Here is a 22,593-nt window from a genome sequence, read left to right on the forward strand (position 1 = left end):
GTGGAAGAAGGCTCTCTCAGGCCTGAACATTCACACATCCCAGCAGAGCTGCAACCTGACAACCCCTGCCCTCTCTGGGGGTGGGGTTTCCGCCAGAAGGCAGTGAGGTCCACTGGGGGCTGGGGACAAGTCATTGGAGGAAGGTGTAAAATGCCACTCCGGAAAAGGCCTTAAGCCACAGGGAAGAAATCATGGTCGCCTCCACCCCAAGCTAAGAGGATAGCCTCCAATTGGTCTGGGGGGTCACGGGGGTCTTCAGCAGACAGGCTAGCTGTGAGGTGGTAAAGAATCTATGTCAAAGCCCAGACTAACAGGCCATCTTGAGGAACTAGGGGGCCGGCAGCTGTGCTTTTCTCCCCCCTTCCTGCCGCACCCCTCCACGGGTACCCTCTTGCCCCTCGTCTCCTCCTGGACTCCCTCCTTTTGCCCCCACCACCCAGACTGACAGAGTGAGCCTTACCTGGTAGACCTCTGTCCCAGCATGGAGTCCAGGCTGGGATTCCCACCTTGGGGGGGCCCTGACCCCCAACATTTAGCATCTCCTGCAGCAGAAGGCGGTTCCTCTCTACCCGGTCAGACAGGGATAAGGCACTGCCCCCAGGGCCCAGAGCCCCCAGCTCTCCAGCTCGCCAGAGGCCCCCTAGCAGGGCTGGCCTAGGAACAAAGTCCTCCTCGCAGGTCAGAGACAAGCTGTCTAGGTCTCCCCCTGTAACTAGACCATCCTGAATGGCATATGACCTTCCTTTCCTCAGGTTGCGCATATGGGCAGTTTTGTTACAAGGACCAGGGCCCCCAGGCCGGCTCGGAGTGACTCTGTGAACGGGGCTCTCTTGCAAAGAGCCAGGCCCTGGCAGCAGACTCCTCTCATTGTCAGGCAAAGGCGGTACAGCTGCTGGAGGCCACGGGCTCCTCCCGTTCCGGCACTCAAGCCTGGGAGAAGGCGGCCTGGGAGGTCTGGGAATCCCGTTCTGGGCAGGTTCCTCCTTGTTGATACCGCTGTCCAGCTGCCCATCAGTCAGATTCTGAGCAGGGAGGACCCCCTCAGCAACTGGCAAGGAAGACCCCTCCGACAGAGTCCCGGCTCCGCCCATCTTGACTCTCCTGCATTTGGGTTTCTTGGATGGCCGCTCATGAGAAGTGAGGCAGGGGCTCACCCCCTGTTTGCCTGCCGTCATTTTTTCCTTCAAGGCCCTCACTTTGGACTCCAGCACAGAGGGACCTTGGAGCTGTATCCCCCATGCCCTGAGATGCTGGGGGGCCATCAGGCTGGGTGTTCTGTCTTCCAGAGAGCAGGACCAGGGTCTCGGGAGGTGTCCATGATCCAGTGGTGGCTCAGGGCCACTTCTCTCCACAGCTGAGGTCATCTCCATGGAGCTGGCTGTTCTGCTCCTTATTTGGGTCCCTCTGGAGGAGAAAACAGATAGAGCTCCTGAGACCCAGCGTGTGGCTAGTAGCACCAACAACCTCCTCGGTTCTCAAAGTGTTTTGTCATTGAGCCCTGTGCAGATGAGAACAACCTGGGGACAGAGCTTTGAAAAATATATATCACTAGATGGCACAAATAAATTATTGAGTTTTTTCTTCCAAAGCTGAGCAGGGTTCTAGTTTTTCTATCCCCATTTTACAGATGGGGCACAATGAAGCTTCAAACAACAGCTGGATGTGGACCAGAGTGACAACAGGGGCCAGATTTCCCAATCCCAGTCCTCCATCTTTGTTGACAGGCAGTCTAAGTGGAGGGTGTCAACATCTGCTAAGAGCTAACAAGCTCCTTCCTTTTTAAGGGGAGCCAACGAGGATGAGGACTTCAGGAAGATACCACACAGGATCTGACCCTCTGGTTGAAGGTGCCTCCCTGTGTACAAGCCACAGGACAGTAGCATGGGGCTGTGCTCAAAGGGTGGCCATGACCAGTCACCAACTCCTACCTGCAAGAGCCTTCAAACACACTCTCTCAAACGATCCTCACACACTCTGCCAGAAGGGGATTATCTTCCTCATTTTCACAGACAGAGAAACCGAGGCACACAGAGATCTGGTCACACAGGTACTGAAAGGAGGTTGGATTTAGAATGCAAATCTCCTTCCAAGGCCTGGGCTCTTTCAAAGCACTCAGTGATCAGGTGATCCCTTACCCCCAACTCCCCCTATTCTGTAGAGGAGAATATCCAGTGTGGAGAGGTTGTGTGACTTGCCAGAATTACACAGCTCCTCGGTGGCAGAGTTGATGTCAATGTCTTCACACAGAATGAAAGCGAGCAAGGGATTTTATTCACCAAGTGGTTCAGTGCACTAATATTTACCCCACTCTCTGAGAAAAAGTTCCTTAAACACATACATTTAGATATGTCTCACTTGAAGTAAACTGCATGTATAAAAATTCGTATTTACATAAATTACAAAGTAGGAGCTAATTTTTCACTTCATACATGGACTAAAGTTCACCACAGAATTCCCTGAAATGGCAAGTCCCTCCATCGTCGTTTATTACAATTTGATTTATACATGTTTCAGGAATGTACATAGTTCATAAAGCAAAATACATACATAGTGCAAATGTCACATCAGCCTTAAGCCTGGGAAGTATAAGAACTATCTTCAGGACGGCGAGACCATGTCCTCCACCAGTTCATCCAGAATTTACCAGCTTTCTCTTTGCAGCCCAGCCACCGAATCCTCTCTTCCAAAGTTCAGTTCAGAAAGCAGGGGATTCGGGGCAGTGCCAGGGAGACGCAAAGCCCTTTCTGACGGTAGGCTCTGGAACCGCGTTCCCGCAGCACCCGTGGCCGCAGCCCGTCGAGCACGCGAGCCTTGCACGGGGCTCCACGGGGCGCGGGCAGCCTTCCGGGGCGCCGCCCGACTGTCGGCCGGCCGAGCCCGGCGTCGGCTCCGACTCCCTCGGGCTGAAGCGCGAAGGATGCGCAGCGCGGCCTCCCCGCGCCCCTGTCCGCTCCGAGGCCGCGCGCGGCCGGCCCCCCTCCCCTGCGCTCCCCTCGGCCCCCCGCCGCCCCGGCGCCTCGCTCCCGCGTACTCACTCGGGGCCGCCGGCCGCGGCCCGGGCCGCCGCCGCCTCCGGCACCCCCTCCATCCCGCCGAGCGGCGCGGCCCTCCTCCGGCCGTCCGCCCTCCGTGCCGGCCGCGCCGTGGGGTGCGGGCCGCCGCCTGCCTGCGCGTCCGCGGGGGCAGCGGGCGCGGCCCGGGCTGGAAGGCAGCGGCATGGGCCGCTCGGCCCCGGCTCTGGCCGCGCGGGAGAGGCCCAGCCTGGCGCGCCCCGGGCCGGGAGCCGAGAGAGGGAGCGCGGAGGGCAGAAAGGCGGGGCAGCGGAAGGGGCTGGAGGAGCGGGACGGTGCCCCCACCCCGGCCTCCGCCGCCCTCCGCTCGCCTGGGCGGCCGCGGGCTCCCACGTCCCGGGGAAGGGAGCACGAGCGGGCCCGCGGCGCGGGGACCGAGGGGCTCGAGCGCTTGGAGGACGCCGCGGGACCGACCCCTTCGCGCGGGGCCCGCAGTCGGGGCCGCGCGGCCAGCGCCGGCCGGGCGAGGCTTTTGCGGGCGCGCGGCGCGGGACCCGGCCCCACGCGAGCCAAGGCTAGGAAAACACCGCTTTCCTCCCCTGCTCGGCGGGATGCGTGTCACTCTACACCCGGGGCTTGGGAGGAGGCTCGGCTCTCGGGGTGGAAGCGAAGGAATGCCCTTTGTTTAGACAACTTTTCCAGAGAACTCGGCCTGCTCGCTCCGAGGTGCTCTTGCCTCAGAGGTCAAGGTCATTCGTTGCTGCTTTCCAGAGGCGCGAGGGTACCCGGAGTGGAAGCGGGTTCCCTCCTGCCCTGCCCAAGGGAGCGCTGGTACCCGCATTGCCAGCCCCTGGGATAGGGACCGGTTCTCAGAGCCCTGGGGACGCCTGACGAGACCTTGTCACTTTTTCCACACCTGGGAGGAAGTAGCAGCAAAGGCCTTTACCTGCAGCCTGCGGCCCAAACCAACGGAGCTTTCTCTTTCCTCCCAGAGGGAGGTAGCGAATCACCCGTTTCCAAACATTTGTCAACAAAGGACAGGCAACAATAAGAGAGTTAGGACCCAGGAGATTCCAGAAATCTCTGCAAAGAGAAAAGTGCTCATTCATCGTTCCTTCAGCTGGACAAGCTTCTCGCTCAAGTACGGGTTGCTCTCCTAATTGTACTTGCATGCTCCTGTCACCATGACAAGCACAGCAACAGGACCCACAATGTGCTAAGTGCCTGCGGGGGGAGGCCTGGCTCTTGAGTGAGGAGGACTTATCCTGTAGTGGGGGGGGGATCTGGGCAGGGCACAAACCCCCCAGGCCTGAAAGCAGCTGTTTGAGAAGCTGTGCTAGATTGGCCTTGGGCTAATTGAGGAACCTGAGAGATTATCTAGGGCAAACCCTCCATGTTACAGAACAGGCCCAAGGTCCCACAGCTCTGCCATGGGGTGGTCTGCAAAGTCTGGGGTCAGTGCTCTTGCAAGTGAATCCCTACCTCCTTCTGTATTCCCAGAGCAAGCTGTTCCTCCAACAGGGCACTTACTGCCGTTTATTAGTACGGATCTCTTCATAGTACAGTAATGTGCCATTTACAGAGATTTCTGGAGGTACCGTGCACCTGGCATTGGGCTAAGCACTTCACATTCCTTATCTCATACGGTAACCCTAAGAGATGAGTACTGTTTACTGTCTCCTTTCTACAGATTAGCAAACTGAGTTAGGTGATCTTCCCAAGATCACAGAGCTAGTAAGTGGTAGGCTTTCTAGAGTCCGAGACCTCACTTCAACCACAACGCACGGGGTGGCCAGCTCTCTGCAGGTGCGTGTTCCGCATGAAAAGTTAGTCTAAAAAACCAAAACAAGGTCAAGTGCTGTGAGAGCAAAACGCCGCCGCCGCAGCAGTCTGACCCTTCCGGTCTGGACACTCTGCCTTCCTTATTCCTGCAATCCAAGGTCAAGTGCTGGAAACCCGGTGTGGCTCCTTCCTCTTGCCCATGTACACTGTCAAACCCAACAACAATACTCTTACCATTATTGGGGAACTTCTGCGAGCCAAGAGACTCCATGTAGGATCCTTCAGATCTTTACAGCAATGCACCAAGTCAGTGTAGTGTATCTCCACTTTAGGGATAAGGAAATCGGGGTTCAGAGAGCTTAAGGGACTTGCCTGAGGCCACACGGCTAGTCTAGTCGGAATCTGAATCCAGTCTTGTGGGGCTCCAAGAACTGCCTTGCTTGCTCCTTTCAGAGGCATCTCAGAACCCAGACTCTTAGAGGTAACTTCATGGCTCCTGTTCCCCACCCCCAGAAGTTAATGATCTGTAAGGCAAGTTTCTGAAAGTTCCAGCAAAAGCTTAATGTTTAAAGGAAACCTGCCCCCCACCTTTTGAGATGCAAATAATCACCTTCAGTTTACTCATTAAATTTGTTACTTTACACTCAGTATAGGGGGATGGGTGTCACATCTCTACAGAGGTTTTAAAAGCCATCTACAGATACCAACAAGCATGTTCTCAGAAGCTATTAAATTATCCCAACATTCACACATCAGAAGGCATTTCTCATTCATCTGGATTCTGTTTGGTTCAGCAAATATCCATTGAGTTTCTACTACACGCCAGGCACAGGAAAGACAAAATGTGATACCACAGGCCCTGTCCTTGAGGGATTTCTGGTCAAGTTGGGCAGGGGAGGGAAACAGAAACCTTCTGTATGAGCGCTCCCCCTCAGGCTAGCATGGGGTGGTGGTGTAGGTCTGCTCACAGGAACAGCTGAGGTGTGCGATTGAAGTTTATGTTGGGTGGAAGGGGTACCACGGAGCGCTGGGTCTTGGACAAAGAGCAGGAGTTAGCCGGACAGAGGGGGAGGGGTGGGAGAACCATTTCTGTCAGAGAGATTAGCATAAACACAGGCATCCAGGTGTGAAACTGCCTGGTTCCACTGTTACTACGTATAAAAGTTACACTGGAAAAGGCAAGAGCAGGGCTGAAGCTGCAAAGCAGGGGTGGCGTGGCCTGCTGGAGGGCATCTGGGGTCCGGCCGAGGAGCTTGGATGCTGTCCTGTGGAGTGGGGACCCTAGAAGGTGGGCTACCTTGAGCATGGCACCTTTCTGGACTGGAGAAGTACCTTATGTCCTGTGTATCAGAATCCTTCGTTACCGTGTTTTGGACAGAAATCTAGGAGGAACACGAACACATCGTGTGTAGCAATCACATAGCCTTCTTCCTCCATTTGAACAACGAGGGAAACCCCCCATCCCAAGAAGCCTCCCTCCACTTAGCCTGGATGAAAGCATGGCCTCTCACTCCTCCTCCCCGCCTCCGCTCCACATGCTCTGAACACACAGCTTTGAACAAGGAGCCATGTTGAATGTGGAAATCAGGTTTCACTTAGGATGAAGGGGTGGGGGAGAGATGGTCCTTCAAGGTCACACCATTAGAGGTGGGTGGGGTGGGAATGGGGCGGGAGGGACGCCTCTGCCGTCCCTCCACTGTACTGCCGGGGGGAGTTGGTCACCCCTATCTTGGACATGGGGCACATGGTCTGAGGAGCACACAGAGGCAACTGGTCCTGTCGGCGGCTCTTGGGGAGGCTGGTCACAGCTCCAGGGACTTCCCTCAGGCCCTTGCCTTCTCTTTCCAGCAGAGGCCCAAGAGAGCACTGGGACCTGTCAGCCCCCCCCCGCCTCTCCCCTGCTTAGAACTCTCCTGCCACTTCCCACGGGCTGGTGTGACCTGGGCCTGTGTGGACTCTCCTGGGACACTGGTGAGAGGTTGATTGCAAGGTCTGCTCGTGGAGATTCTGACTCTGTAGGCTGGAGTAAGCCTCGGGAGTCGGCCTCCTAATGGGCTTCCCAAGAGCTTTTCAGGCCCAGTAAGCCTGGAGAAGCACATGTCCTGTGTTCAAACTCAAACCCCTTCGTAAGGCCTGTGGGCCTCCAGCTTCGGCTCACAGCCCGACAGCCCACCCTGCACGCTCACCACACGGAACTGCTTCCAGCTGCCCTGACTGGCCTCCTGATTCCTGTCTCCTTGCCTTTGCCCAGGCTTTCCTTCAGCCTGAGACACCCTGCTTCCCTTCACACACATGCCAATTTGGCTGTCTCCAACTAGACCTTCTGCACAACCCCAATGGCCCCTCCTCAGGGAAGTCTTCCCCAGTACCTTCCACAGTCCTCTTAACCTGGGTTAGAGCACTGCGGGCCCGCTGCTGCCAGACCATTTATCACACTGACAAGTCACAGAGCACTTCCTGATCGGAATCTGTGTCCCTGGCCCCTACCACGTGCCTGCCACATAAAAGGTATTGACTAAACGCCAGGCAGCTAAAAGAAAGAAAGAAAAAATCCCTATCGAGTAAGGATGCCTGACAGGAGAAGAGAGGGCCGCTGCTTGCTGAAAGGATCAAGGTCATTTCCGAAGGGTTTGGTTCATTCACTCGACATAGCCAGTCCTGCCTCAGGGGCTGTGAGGAAGTTGGTCCCTGGCAGGGCCAGGACCAGCACCCAGGCTTCCTAACTGCCTCTCATTCTCACCTGATGCCCAGGCCTACTTGCCCCCGCCCTTCCTCCCTCTTCCCCCACATGCTCACTGATCCCAGTCAGTGGTAGGGGCATTAGGCTTCTGAGTGAGCCTGGAAATCGAGAGATAACTTTGCTATCAGAAGAAATGGATGGGGGGCGCCTGGGTGGCACAGCGGTTAAGCGTCTGCCTTCAGCTCAGGGCATGATCCCCGCGTTGTGGGATCGAGCCCCACATCAGGCTCCTCTGCTATGAGTCTGCTTCTTCCTCTCCCACTCCCCCTGCTTGTGTTCCCTCTCTCGCTGGCTGTCTCTCTCTGTCAAATAAATAAATAAATAAATAAATCTTAAAAAAAAAAAGAATAAGAAATGGATGGGGGAGGAGAGAGGAGCAGATGAGAGAGAGGCACAAACAGGGTGGGAGAGGGTCCCAGAAATGCATACATTCAGGCAACACAACTGGGCACCGCCAGAAAGCACCACCTTGTTAATGCGTCTCTGCACACTCCAGCACACGCACACAGGCGCACACGCACACGCACACACACACACACACACACACTCTTCTATGCCACACCTCCCTGAATTGCCCTAGTCCGGAGGAGAACAGAAGCATGGTTCTTCCCTGGCTGGGGTTAGCCCGAACCACCTCCCCAGGCTGGTGGGCATGGTGTCCCCGGAGATGGGACGGGGACCTTCCCTGCAGATAAGGACCTCGGACTTCACCGCCTTTGATGGCCCCTTAGCCCACATCTGCCCTCACTCTGCTAGGCATCTGTTCCCATGCCCAAGTCCAAATCACAGTTTTGCATTTCATAATCCTAACCACAGGGAAGTGACTGGGATTAGGAAAATATTGTAATACTCTCCCTCCTATTCTACCTTGCCTGCTCTGTGGGTGGCGACATCGAGGTGAGGAGAGGACACCTGGCTTTAACCTGACTGTCAGTAATCACTATCATCTTGGCTGAGGCACTTTTGTCATCTGCAAAATGAAACCAGATTCAGGGAGAAGAATACTGGAGCATGACTGAGACCTGAAGTCATGTTTGTGACAGTTTTTCATCTTGAGAAAAGACAGTAAAGTGTTCAGAAATATATTATTCATTTGCTTAAGACATATGAGACACTATGAAGAAATATATGAGTATAATCCAGAAAAGTAATAACCCATTTAGAAATAACCTTTATACCAAAGACATTTACAAGAAAATCAATGGCAACATTGTTCACAATACAAAATAACCAAAAACAATCCAAACGTTTATCAATAGTAGAAGGGATAATTTTGGTGTATTTGTAAAATGGAACATTAGAGATCAACGAAAATGAACAAATGGTAACTACACAGAACAACGAGGCTGATTCTTACGAGCTGCCAAGCAAGCAGAGCAAGAAAAAAAGAAACAGATGAAACTAAACAACACATTCTCTAGAGACACATACCATGCATATGGGGTCAAACTAAGAGAAAGCAAGAGAATTACTAACACAGATGATTATATAGTGGCCTCCGCAGTGTGGGAAGAGAATGGCAGATGACAACTGGGGAGAAGGGGTTCAGAGGCAGAGGTAATGCTTTATTGACTTGGGTGCAAATATACGGATGTTTACTTTATTATTCTTTACAATGCACATTATATGTATGCACATAGCATATCATGTGTATAATGCATATAATATAGCGTATATATAATGTACATAGATTTCATAATTTCTAAAAATATGGAAACTATATTAAAAAAACGCCACTTTACTATATATGTGAAAGAAGACCTGGGTGAATGGAGAAATACTTAGTGCTCACAACACTTATTGTATATTATGAAGATGAAAATTTTCATTGACTTTAAAGATTTAGATGTGATTTCAGTCAAGATTCCATATATAGGCAAGAATATTTAAGAAAAAAATTTTATAAAAGAAAGGAAAGAAAAAAAAGGGAGGAAAGGAGGCTATGCTACAAAGCACAAAATTGTATTTTAAGTTTATAATAATTAAAATAGAGAGGAACTATGCCAAAATAAATAATCAGAGCAATGTAACATAATGAATATAGTAAATATATAGTATGTATATTGTCTATATACATGGTATACATAATATATTTATGCACATATAAAAACAGATCCTACATTTTATTCATCTCATAAAGCGCATTTTCAAAAAATAAATATATATAACTAATATGATACTCAGTAGTGAAACATGGAACGCTTTTCCTGAGTTTGGGAACAAGGAAAGGCTATCCAGTAGCATCACTTCTATTCAGTGCTGTAAGGGAAGCCCTATCTAGTGCAATACAACTAGAAAAAGAAAAAAAAAGCATAAATAAGGAAACAAATAAAATTATTTGCTGATTACATGATTATAGAAAAATTCAAAAGGCACTACAAACCCTTAAAATTAAGAAGTAAATTTAGCATGGCTTCTGGCTACAAAATCAATATATAAAAATCTATTGCACTTCTATACACTTAGCAACAAACAAGTCCAAAGTGAGATTTATAAAAAGTGCCATGAATAAAAGCATCAAAAAACATCAAGTGCCTAGGAATGAAAGCTGACAAGGATCATTAGCAAGACTTTTGCACTGAAAACTACAAAACAGTTGGTTAAGCGTCCAACTCTTGATATCAGCTCAGCTCGTGATCTCAGCGTCGTGAGATCGAGCCCCACGTCAGGCTCCCCGCTCAGTGGGGAGTCTGCTTGTCTCCCTCTCCCTCTGCCCCTCCCCTTGCTCGCACACTCTCTCTTCTCTAAAATAAATAAATAAACAAACAAACAAATAAATAAATCTTTAAAATATAAAAGAAAACTACAAAACATTACTGAGAGAAATTGAAGACATGTGAATAAGTGGAGGAATATACCATGTTCATAGATCAAAAAACTTACTATCGTTAAGATGTCAATTCCTCCAGAATTGATCTATGTATTTGTTTACTTCGAAAGGGCTGTGGTAATGAAGTACCACAAACTGGTGGTTTACACGACAAAGTTCTGCGGGCCAGAAGTCCAAAATCAAGGTCTCAGCAGGGCAGCGCTCCTTCTGAAGGCTCTAGGGAAGGGTGTGCTCCAGGCCTCTCTTCCAGCTTCTGGTAGGTGGCTTGTGCCAATACAACTTCAGTCCTCACAAGGTGTTCTCACTGCGTGCGTGTTTGTGTCCAAATTCCCTCTTCTTATAAGGACATCAGTCATATTGGATTAGGGGTTCACTCTACTCTAGTATGACCTCATCTTAACTAATTACATCTACAACAATCCCATTTCCAAACAATGTCAAATTCTGAGGTATTGAGGGTTAGGATTTCAACATACGAGTTTTGGGGGACATAGCTCAACCCATAATAGTATTCAGTGCATTCTGACCTATATCACAACAGGTTTTCTTTCTGCTAACAATTGACAAGCTGATTCTAAAGTTTATATGGACATGTAAAGGATATAAAAGAGTTAAGACAATTTTCAAAAAGAAAGTGCTGGAGGACTTATGCTAGTAAATACCAAAACTTACAATAAAAGGACTCTAATTCAGACAATGTGCATTACTAAAAGTACAGACGAAGAGAATAGAGTGCCCAGAAACAGATTCACACATGTACAGTCTCCTCACTTACCACCGAAGCCCCACTGCAGTGCAGTGCAAGAGAGGGTAATCTTCCTATAATCGGTGCTCGGCCAATTGTGTATCCATATTGGGAAGGAAATACATCTTGACTCCTTGACCCCCACCTCATACTAGTCACAAAAACTAACGTGAGATTGATTATAGAACAAAATATGAAAGCCAAACAATCAAACTTCTAGGAGAAAACAGGAGAATATCTTTAGGATGTTGGGCTAGGAAAATATTTCCTAAAGAAGCAAAAAATAGTACTAACTTTGAAAGACAGAAGTGATAAATTAGACTTCATCAGAATTAAGAATTTGTTTATCAGAAAACATTTTTAAGATAGTGAAAAGGCAAATCACAGACTTGGAGACGTTTGCAATATCTATATACCGCCAATATACACCTGAACTTCTTAAAATCAAGAAAAGACAGAAACTAAGTTTATTATTTTTTTAAAATGATTTTTTAATATATTATGTTAGTCACCATACAGTACATCCCCGGTTTCCGATGTAAGGCTCGATGATTCATTAGTTGCGTATAACACCCAGTGCACCATGTAATACGTGCCCTCCTTACTACCCACCACCGGTCTATCCCATTCCCCCACCCCCCTCCCCTCTGAGGCCCTCAGTTTGAGAAACTAAGTTTAAAAATGGACAAAGACGTGACTAGGCGTTTCACAAGAAGGATATCCAAACGGTCGACAAACACATGAATAGGTGCTCAAAATTGTTAGTCATTAGACACGTACGGATTTAAGTCACAATGTGATGCCAGTACATCAAAGAACACAGGAAACACGAGCACAGCACAGAAATAGTTTGCAGTAAAAGAGGAAGTACAGACAGCTAATAACCATAAAATGGTATGTTCAAAATCATTAGAAAACAGAAATGAAAACGAAAATAATTATAAAGTTACCGCTTAAAACCCTTTAAGCCCTTTAAAACAGCAAAAAGTGTTTCAGTGTAATAGCAGACATCGGGAGGGTACGGTTAGAGGAGCTTTCTCCTCACATCGCTTATGGGACATGTAGCATTTTTTAAGGCAATTAATTCATCGTGGTGAAACAGAAATCTGAAGTATGCTATAACTCTGGACAAAGCAATGCCTTTCTTAAGGTCCATGCTACGGAAATAAAAAATGAGAACAAAGGTTTGAGTAAAAGGAAGTTCATTCAGCATTATTTATAGTAGCAAAATATTGGAATAACCCACGTCCACCTAGAATGGAAGTTATGATATCTCTGTAAGGTGGGGCGTTACGTAGCCCTTCGAAGCACACTCTGTTCTGAAATGTGAAATAAGAACGTGCTCACGCAAGTGTTAGGCAGAAAAGCAGAAGAGGAACAGGACTTATGGTTTGATTTTAAGCATATAAATGTGCACGAGAAATCGGTAAACAGCTACATTTATATACATATCTGTGCATAAAACAAGACAGAAAACACATCAAAATATTCATCTCTGCATTTGAGGTCTGGGTAGATTTTTTCTTAGTACTTTTTGATATTTTCAGGCTTTTTACAATGTTCCATTTTCATAAGCAGAAGTCATTATAACAAATCATAAAAAGAACTTAGAGAAATAACTTTTCTTTCTAAGAGTATCAATATTCTCTCTGCCATTTAATTTTAGAGGACAACTTAGCACCGTCTTCCTTCTGAAGCCCTCAAATAAAGGAAGTGGCTCTTCGAAATGGATCTCGTTTAACGAAATCCACACCAATAATACGGTTATTTTTATTTTTGCTTACGGTTGTTTTAAGTTTACCAGCTCAGTAAGCATCCTCCCTGATCTTGTCCCTTGCAGGGAACAGGATTAAAGTCTCCTGGGCATCAGGGAGCTAGAACTGGGTGAACAGTACTCTGGAGTGGAACAGAGATAAGCAGTCAGTGAAATATACCTCACCCTCCGGGTCAGACCCTATTCCTAGGTGGGGTAGAAGTTAGATAGTATAGTCAATAATTATTTTATTCGATAACTCCCTTTCTTTCTTATTGTCCATCTCTCCTTCAAACACGTAAGTCTTTGTGAGGGCAGACTCTGTCCCTACTTATCATTGTATCTCCAGCCTCTAGAGAACACTGTGCAATATGGCGGCCGCAGTGGGTTTCAAAGTGGTCACACAAAAAAGAATGTAAAAATCTCACTAATAATTTTTCATATAGATTACATGTTGAAATGATAATATTTTGGATGTATTAGGTTAAATAAAGTATATTATATCTAATACTATATGTAAATACTTATATGTAATTGATGCATTTTTAGAGTATGGCTATTATATGTAATTTGAAATTACATACAGGGCTTGTGTTTATGGCTTGCATTGTGTTTCTACTGGACAGCCCTACCCTGCCCTGGAATATTGCCTAGCACATAGTAGGTACTCAATAAATATTTGTTGACTGGATTAACAATAATTAGTATTATATTATTGCTGTAGCTAACATGTCTTTCTTTCTTTCTTTCTTTCTTTCTTTCTTTCTCTCTCTCTTTCTCTCTCTCTCTCTCTTTCTTTCTTTCTAATGACTTTATTTTGAGAGAGAGGAGAGCACAGAGCACAAGTGGGGAGGTGGGAAGAAAGGGGCAGAGAGAGACGGAGAAGCAGGCTCCCCACTGAGCAGGGAAACTGACTGACGCAGGACTCAATCCCAGTACCCGAATCATGACCTGAGCCAAAGGCAGACCCTTAACCGACTTAGCCACCCAGGCACCCCATAGCTAACATTTCTTGATTGCCAATATGCAAAGACTATGCTAAGTGCGTCATACGTGTCCTTTTATAGAATCTTCTCATCAATGCTCATCAGTAAGAACTCATATTTCTAGGTGAAGAAATGAGGTGTAGAATGGTCAAGTAACCTGCGCGACAGTAGGTGGCAGTCAGGATTCAGACCCAAAGTGAGTAAGTGGAGGACCACAGTCTGCCTCCAAAGACCACGCACTAACCACTTTTCTCTACTGAGTTCCTGAACCTCCAGGAAGTCTCAGACAACTTGCACGTGCAGCCATGTGGTTAAAAACTATGTTAATTCTGTGGAGGTTTATTAATTAAAAATGTTAAAAGGAAGCAACGTTGCTCATTCTAGCTCTGAATGAGTCTTCTTTTTATATAAAAATAGCAATAGTCTTTGCACCTGCGTAGTGGTTGTGCCCTGCCCCCAGGTGCCAGGGCCCAGGGCTGCAGGATTTAGGACACTGTTTGCGACTCTGCCCCTTTTGGATCTGTCTCTTCCTTCAGCTTCCATGACCTCTCTCTTTCCTGGTTATCCTCACTCATTTCTAATTGCTCCTGCTCGACTCTTCTTCCTGCCCGTGGTAGAGCTCTTCCCCCCACTCCTACATTGTGTGGGCTTCCAGAGGGACGTCATCTAAATCCAAGACATCCAAGCTGTCCACCCCTGCAAGCTGAAGACGCCCACTCTACACCCTCATAGGTGCCCTGTCTGCTAAGCTCCTCCATGCTGGTCCCCAACAGGTATTTACCAAGTTCCTACGATGTGCTCCATAACTGGGGGGCGGGCACCCCGTCCTGTTCAGACACTTGACACTTGACATGGTAGGATCCGAACGGATCATCTTCCCCTTCTCCAAATCTTCTCCCAGAGAATGGCATCACCAATCACCCAAGCCAGCACCTTGAGAAATTTTCTCTCCCTCGCCTTCCAAGACAACAATGCTGCCCCTTTCCCTGCTCTTGGAGGCATCTCCTGTCCTGTCTCCCCAGCCTCTGTCCCAGTCTGGAGCACCAGCCTCTCCATCACAGAACCGAACCCACCTCCAGCCTGGCCTCCCTGCTCCAGTCCTGTCTCTCCCTACAGCCACCTGGTGATCTTTCTCAAACCTTGTGCACATCGTCCTCGTGACTGGTGAAATGTGGTCCCCAAGTGGCTCACGGTACTGAAACTCCTCAACCCGCCTTCTCCAACTTCGTCTCATATCCTCCCAATTCCTGTACACACCCCGCACTCCGTTCACAGCACCCTGGAGTTCACGTTCCGTAAACATGTCTGTGAACTCCCCACCCGGAGGGTCCCTCCTTCTCCACCGGGAGTGCCCTCATGATCAACCCCCAGCCAGAGAAAATACCCCTTCCCTGTGTCCCAGCACCACTCACTGGAGCGCCTTTTCGGTGGGTTCATTTCTTTGTCACGTCTGTGAGTCCTTAAGCTCTAAGCAGAGGTTAAGGCCTGAGCTTAGCAGTCAGCCCATTTTTCATTTGTCACTTAGTCTAATTCACAAGGCAGCCCTAGGAATTGATATTATCATCCCCATTTTATAGATGAGTACACCGAGGCTCAAAGAGACTAACTACGTTGCCCAAGTTTCCCCAGCTGGTAAGTGGTGGTCCCAAGACCTCACAGGTTGTCTGGGGACTAATTTGGTAGAGGGTCAAGCTCGGGTCTGGGAACGAGACGAGGGTATTGAGGATGGTGGAAATGCATGTACTTGTCGAAGAGACTCTCTAAGGAGGTTTTCACTCAGGGCTGATGTGCTGGGGTCCTGGATTGTGGGCACCGCTCCCCACATCGCCCCTCCCATGTCCACAGAGGTGTGAGTTACACACCGTCTTCCCCTTGTGGAAGGCGGATGCCAGCGAGGGCACTGGAACAGCACTGTGTAGCGGGTCAATCCCCCCCAACAACCATCCCAGGTCAGGTTATACAGAGGAAGATGCCAAGACTCAAGGAAGCCTAAGAATTTGCCCATAGTTAACAAGGCTGGTGAGCGACCCTGTCCCCAGCCCCTCTCCAGGCTTGGAAACCACACACCAGGCTGTGTCTGCCTGTCAGGGAGAGTCCCACACATGGCCCCACCAGACTGCTGTTCTCGGGCGCCCCCCCCCAAGAATGCGTCCCTCTCGAATCGGAGCCCCATCCCCCATGCGCGAAGGGAAACAAGGCTTGAGTTGGGGGTGGTCATCTAAGGCATGAGGACAGCTCCTCACCATGCCCCTCCCACACTCTGAGGGGCGGGCAGGGACGGAGGAAGACGTGGCTTTGCCAACGGAGGTCTAACCTGGCCAAGCAGAGTGGCTCAGTGCTGGGCGGGAGAGGTCTCCCCAGAATCTCAGAAGCTGCTTTGGGCAGAGGGGAAGGACCTCACATCTTAGCTGCAGAGCACCATCGCCCAGGAAAGCCCAGCTCTTCATTGTTCTTTTTGGCATCCGGTCTCTGGAGTGAGGGCCTGAGGCTGCTCTCGAAGGGGGCCCGTGCCTGTTTCTCTCGCTGCCGGCAGCCCCTAGAACACTGCCTCAGGCACACGGACAAGTTAGGCTGGAGCTCTGCCAAGCCCTCGCTCCTGGCTGCCGGTGCCACTCCTCCAGCCCTGGAGAGCAGCGGGTCCTTTCTTCCTCCTGGAGACACCTTCCCCGGGGACGCCTGGGAGTCACTGGCCCAGGTCTCTCTGGCCGAGGCCACGAGATGCGGGCTTGCAGGGGCACCACCAGAGGAGGCCAGTCTGCAGGGCCCACTCCACTGCGGATGGGTGCCTTAGACCTAGGCTTGTCTGGTGCCTGCAGAGGGAAGCCCTTTCCAGGACCCTCCTGCGCCCACCAGCCTGGGAGGTTTTGCTGAGGACACACATGAACCTCAGAAGGATCCTCTCTGAGCAGAATTCCCTCCGTGTCTGTCTAAATTAAGGTACATGGTGGGTGAGGTATGGAGGGAAAGACCCAAGTTTGAAAAGTCCAGGATTGGACTCTAGCAACCTGGAATCGGTGCTGGCCTGGTCACTCCATGGAGTTCAGTTTCTTCATCTGGAAATGGTGGACTGAACTCACAGGTCCCAAACAAATGTTCCCCAGAACCCGAGGGTTCCATGAGGTATTAATAGATCTCCTATGAAAAAGAGAATTCAGGTCCCAAAAATTTGGGTGATGCTATATGCTATCTCATTCTCCTGGCAGGTCATTAGGCCCAAAGGCATTTCAAAGGGTCAAGGAAGTCCTGTAGTGAAAACAAAACAAAACTAAACTGGTTTACCTTTGTTTAACCCTGCCTTTCTCAGAATAATTGACCACAGAAGTCGTTTCCCTCAAAATAGCAGTCAACATCCTGGGACACCTACTTGGGACAACCTGACCAGATAACCTCTCAGGTTTCTTCTTGCCAAGCTGGGCAAGGCCTCTCTGCCCGAGGGGGAGGAGCAGGCAGCAGCTGTACAGAAAATTCCAAGATCCCACAGAAAGGTCCACACCGCAAGTAAGAAAAAGCTCCCTCGGGGCAAGGGGCAGCCCCTCCCAGCTCTATTTTATTTTTTTCAGAAAGCCTAGTGCTAGGAGTTAGAGACCAAAGAGGGGAGACTTTAAAAAATCTCAGTTTGTACTCTGATTCTTTGTCAGTTTGATTACGCCAATTCACCTTAAAACTAACAGCCTCAGTTTGCCCATCTGTGAAAAGGGAGAACTAGGGAGGCTTGTTTGGCACCCACTCAAGGTTAGCTCTCAGAAGTTCCCAACCTGGGGTCCCCAGACACCAACTGGGGAGAAAAGCATAAGCTATTTCCAATATTTAAAGAAGTCTAATGGAAATTATACATTTACCATGAGAAGTGTCTTTGCTTTTGACTGATGTTAGATCAACTCAGTATGGCAGGATTGGTTGTCATGGGGACAAGGATTATTATGCAATAGATATGGTTGGTTTGTTAGACAATTTTTTTTTAAAACAAACTTAGTGTCTGTGAAAATTAGTAATGAAAAGCTCAGCTGGTAATGAAAAGGTCAAGAGCTCCTGACTCAAGAGGTTGGGCCCCAAAGCAGTTTAAAAGTGCTGTGGTGGAGAGCAAAGGGGTGGAGGGGACCCAGAGGAGGTAAGGGTGTCCCCAAGGGGTGCCTGGGGGAGACCTGGAGTTGTGTGTAGGAGCGTGTGTTGAAGGTATGATGCGGCTGTGACACATGATTTTCAGAGCACACGGGGACAGGGTCTCCTCGGGCCGAGCCAGGGTGTGGAGCACTAGCTTTCCTGAGCTGAGAGGAGCGGAGCCCATTCAAGTGGGCTCAGGGATCCGGCCAACGTGGATTCTATGCCGCTTCTTAGAAAGCCTTCTGGCAGTGCCAGTGTCTGAGGATTTTCAAGCCCTTGAAAGTTCGGATTGTATGTGTGCAAAGCCCTGCCCCCTTGAGCCCTGCGTCACCTCTTCACAAGCGGCCACATCTAGAGAGGCAGTCTGTACGGTTCGCGGCTGTTTACTTTTCCCTCCTAGATGCTGTTGACACAGATTTGCCTCGCTAGATTCCTGTTCTCCTTTCTCCCCCTTGGGCCCCTTCCTCCAACATTTCTCCCCTGACGTCCAGCTCCATTTCGGTACCAGCCTTGGGAGCTGGGCCCACCAGACTTCTCTCTCCCCCAAGAAAGCAGGGGTGAAAATCATGGTTGGGTAGAGAGCCCTATACATCACCCAAAAGGTGGTTAGCCTTTTCTAACTCTTCAGAGCATCTAAGACAACAAAGTCTTTCCCTTGCTAATATTGATGTTGTTAATAATATCTCTTGCTAAGAATTGGGCCAAATCTGTGAAAATTTAAAGGAAACAAGAGGACAACTGACAAGGGGATTCCATCTGCCCCAGGACCTAAACCAGGCTGCTGGCTTTAGCTAAAGCTGAAAAGGATTTTTCTCTAGGGTATTTGTTGTGTGGTTTCTAAAAGATTATGTCAAATGACTTGATAAATAAATGCATAATTTGGGGTGGAGGAGTTAGCCATTAATTAAACTGTAGGGGAAAATGTGACAGGCATTGACACGGACTAAAGAGATTATTGGGGGTACTGTCTACTGTATCCTTCCAGATTATCAAGCCATTTTATAATTCTCTAAGTTGCAGAAAAATGGATAGTAATGCAAATGATTTTCGCCCATAGAAATGCCAGTTGTATTTAGTGGAATTTAGCCCCATGGATACTGACCAGCAGAATATTGCTGATTTTGCTTTTATTTGTAAGTTTTTCTCAGCATTCCATTCTATATATTCGTGTTTTGGATTCTTTTTTGATTGGGTTGTAACATTTTACTGGTTCTCTCCTTAATTAATGACTTAAATAAAATCTCTGACATGTGCTCATTTTATAGTTATATGAGAGGCATGATTATGCCCTCTTTTAAAAATTATCTTTTGACACATCCACAGAGAATTGACCATGTGAAGACACAGCGAGCCAAGCAGAGAGGCCTCTGGAGTAACCAAATCTGCTGACACCTTGATCTTGGACTTCCAGCCTCCAGAACAAGTAAAAATAAATTTCTGTGGTTTAAGTTACACCGTGAGTACCCTTTTGTAACTGTAGCCTCACCAGACTAAGCTATGTACCCAATTTATTTATCCATTTACCTATTGATGAATATTTTCTTGTTTTCAATTTTTGGCAGTTATGAATAAAGCTGCTATTAACATTCATACACAAAAAATTATCTTTTGATGAATTTATTCAATTTACTTATTCAACTAATATTTCTTAATGTAAACTAGGCATTATGGTTGCACACCCAAGATAGAAAAATAGATAGCATTCTAGCCCTCGAGTACAGTCTAGTATGGGGAATTTGAAGTGGTGGGTAGACTGACAAGTGACCAGGTTCAGTAAAGATTAGGAGTGTTCTATTACTCAGCAATCTAAAAAAAGGATGAGATCTTGCCATTTGCAACAACACAGATGGACCTAGAAGGTATTATACTAACTGGAATAAGTCAGAGAAAGAAAAATGCCATGACTTTACTTTTGTGTGGAATCTGAGAAACGAAAGAAATGAAGAAACAAAAACAGCAGACACAGGCCCATAAATACAGAGAACAAACTGATGGTTTGTTCTCGGAAGGGGAAGTTAGTAAGATGAGCCAGCCTCGAATGTTGCCATTGGATTCTCGCACAGCTGAAGGTTATCCATTCTAGATGCCTCTCATCATCGGCTACCATTTCTCCTGGCTTCAGAGGCTAGGCTGCTATGACCCAGACCTCATCTCCAGCGGACGTGAGCCCCTTTGTAAGCTGAGGTTTCTATGGCTCTCCATTTACTGTCACTGTTGGGCAAGAGAGTACCAAAGGTGCCCGAGTCACCTGTGTTAAAAGGTAATTTTCTTTTCAGGAAAAAAAAAATCAGGATTCTTAAACAGACACAAAGATGGATGAGATATGTGTATACACAAAATTCAAGAAAGTCAAAAGAACACAAGCATATGTGGCATTAAGGGATGTTGGGATGAATTGCAAGTAGAGACAACATTTTTTTTTTCTGCAGTGGGAAAAGTCAATTAAAATCACCACCAGACAAGACAGAATTTACATACAATTACCTACAATTTACAGAAAGTTGAAAAATTACTTGAAGACAGGGAACACAACCAGCATCTGATCATCTGGAAAGATATGTTATAAATGACGTCCCCTGAAACACAAATGCTTTTTCCACACCTGGGTGCCAAACATCATCTTCCCTGTCCACAGTGTGTCATATCAGCCCTTCCTCTTCCTGACGATCGGAGTTGATTACACTCTCAGCAAGGTGAGTCCCCTTCCTGCCTGCTGGTGCTTGGACACAGGAAGCCCAAAGTGCCTTAGCTCATAATTCAATGGGACTACCAATCCTGCAGAGCTAAGTTAGGGGGACAGAAAGCAGAAAGAGGATTAATAAATACAACGGAAAGTGGAGCTACAACTACTGCTTCTGCTCCCTGGTACTCAGACCTTGTGTCCTTTTCGGGCACAGTACCATACACAGGTCTTTGATTCAACGTGTGTACTGAATCTTGGAGGAGGACACCCACATCCCATGTCTTCGGTATATCATTGCAGTGCTCCTTCAAGGTGGCAGCTGCTGGGTGATGAATTATATGCTGTAATAGAGCGAACCCCATGTTCCTGAGCTCTTTCACATAACTTCTATGCTGTAAACTTGGTCCTCTGGTCTGAGGTGATATTACATGGATTTCCATGCCAGTGGATGGAATACTCTATAAGCCTTCATATGGTGATGCTGGTTGAGCCTCTGTGGTCAGGAAAGGCAAGGCAGATCCATGACCTGAATAGGTTTCTAATCTTCTGAGAACAAAAAACAGACTTCTGAACTTTCCAGGATGGAAAGAGCCCAATGTAGTCAAACTGCTACCAAGTGGCTGGTTTGTCTCTTGAGGAAGACCAATCAATATGGTGCTCTACTGGGGACTCAGTGTTGGTCGCTGCTGTAGGCAGGATAACGTAAGTGGCAGCGGTAGCCAAATTATCTTTGGTAAGTGAGAGTCTATGCCATTGGCCCGTAAATAGCTTTCACCTCTGCTCCCACATTGTGTTCATGTTTCCATTGTGCCAACACTGGAGTGGCTGGTGACAGAGGCTGGTTGAGGCCAGTGGGCTGAGTCATAAGTTCTTCATCAATGGTGGATGCTCTCTGGGTTTGTGAACATATGATACAAAGATTTTCCTCCTTCCGGTCCGCTTCTATAAGTCCATCTACTTACCTCCATCCCAGATCCCTTATCCCTAATTTTCCTGTTTTTCCTCATCAGCTAGCCAGGCCAGTTGCCACTATATATTCTAGCCTCGGGACACTTCTTTTTTCTACACCAAGTGGATGACCCAGTACACTACTCAAAGCTCTGAATATTGGGAGGATTTTCTCTTATTACTGTCTTTTAAGGCACCCCCCCCTTGCCGCCGCCCCGCGTGAGGCTGTAGTGTAGCTGCTATCCAATTTCAGCTTGCACTCCCAAATGGTGTTGACCCATCCATGAACAACTCAGGTTTTTTCTTCCTCTGTCAGTTGGTCTTACAGGATCCCTCATCCTGCCATAGATGTGCCCAGGAAGAGGAAGTCCTGGGCAATCATGGAAGATGGCGGGAGGTCTAGATTACCTGCTCATGCAGCCTGCTCATGCCCTCTCATCCTGTTGGTGCTCAATCCCGGGGGTACCACTTGCACTTTATGATGGCTTCTTGCTGGGCTAGTCTCATGGGGTCTGAGAGGGCCCTGTATTTGATGGGCAGTTTTAGCCACAACATTACTTGGTGACTCTCTCCCAGGGCCTACTAGCAGGTTAAGTTGTTTTCCAAAGGCACACAATTCTTCACTGCAGATTGCGTGGCCTTGCTGCAGAGCCCTGGGGGCTTGCATTGCGATTCTCTCACTAGAGTTTGCCACAAAACTTCACATGGTGTCTTTCTTCACCACGGATACCTCTAGTCCCATGAGGTCTGTCGGATCCTATGGCTCTGGATCGCCTGTGTGGTAGCCTGGGCTGGCTGCAGAGGTCTTTTCTGCTCTGGGACTCACTTAAAATTGGCTGCCTTCTATGTCACAAGGTGCATGAGTCAGAACAGTATCTCTCGGTATTGAATATGCTGACTCGAGAACTTGAAGAGGCTTACCAGGCATGTTTCCTTCTTCATAGTGAGGTACAAGCCGCAATAATTTATCTTTTGTTTTGCAGATGTCCTGGTTCCTGGACCCGATTTCTGGCC

The 22,593-nt window shown here is 48.3% G+C and overlaps 1 protein-coding gene across 1 annotated transcript in view; it reads right to left on the minus strand.

Annotated features, from left to right (window-relative positions):
* The window catches only part of KIAA1614 (KIAA1614 ortholog), a 34,683-nt gene extending 32,205 nt beyond the window's left edge, over positions 1–2,478 (minus strand). The window contains exons 1-3 of the mRNA XM_040634505.1: positions 2,430–2,478; positions 2,136–2,237; positions 461–1,474 (exon numbers count right to left, since the gene is read on the minus strand). Coding sequence (XP_040490439.1) covers positions 461–1,474; positions 2,136–2,237; positions 2,430–2,478 — 1,165 coding nt within the window. The remainder of the gene's footprint in view (positions 1–460; positions 1,475–2,135; positions 2,238–2,429) is intronic.
* Positions 2,479–22,593: the final 20,115 nt, after the last annotated feature.

Source organism: Ursus maritimus, unplaced genomic scaffold, assembly GCF_017311325.1.
Source record: "Ursus maritimus isolate PB19 unplaced genomic scaffold, ASM1731132v1 scaffold_2, whole genome shotgun sequence".
Lineage (NCBI taxonomy): Eukaryota > Metazoa > Chordata > Mammalia > Carnivora > Ursidae > Ursus > Ursus maritimus.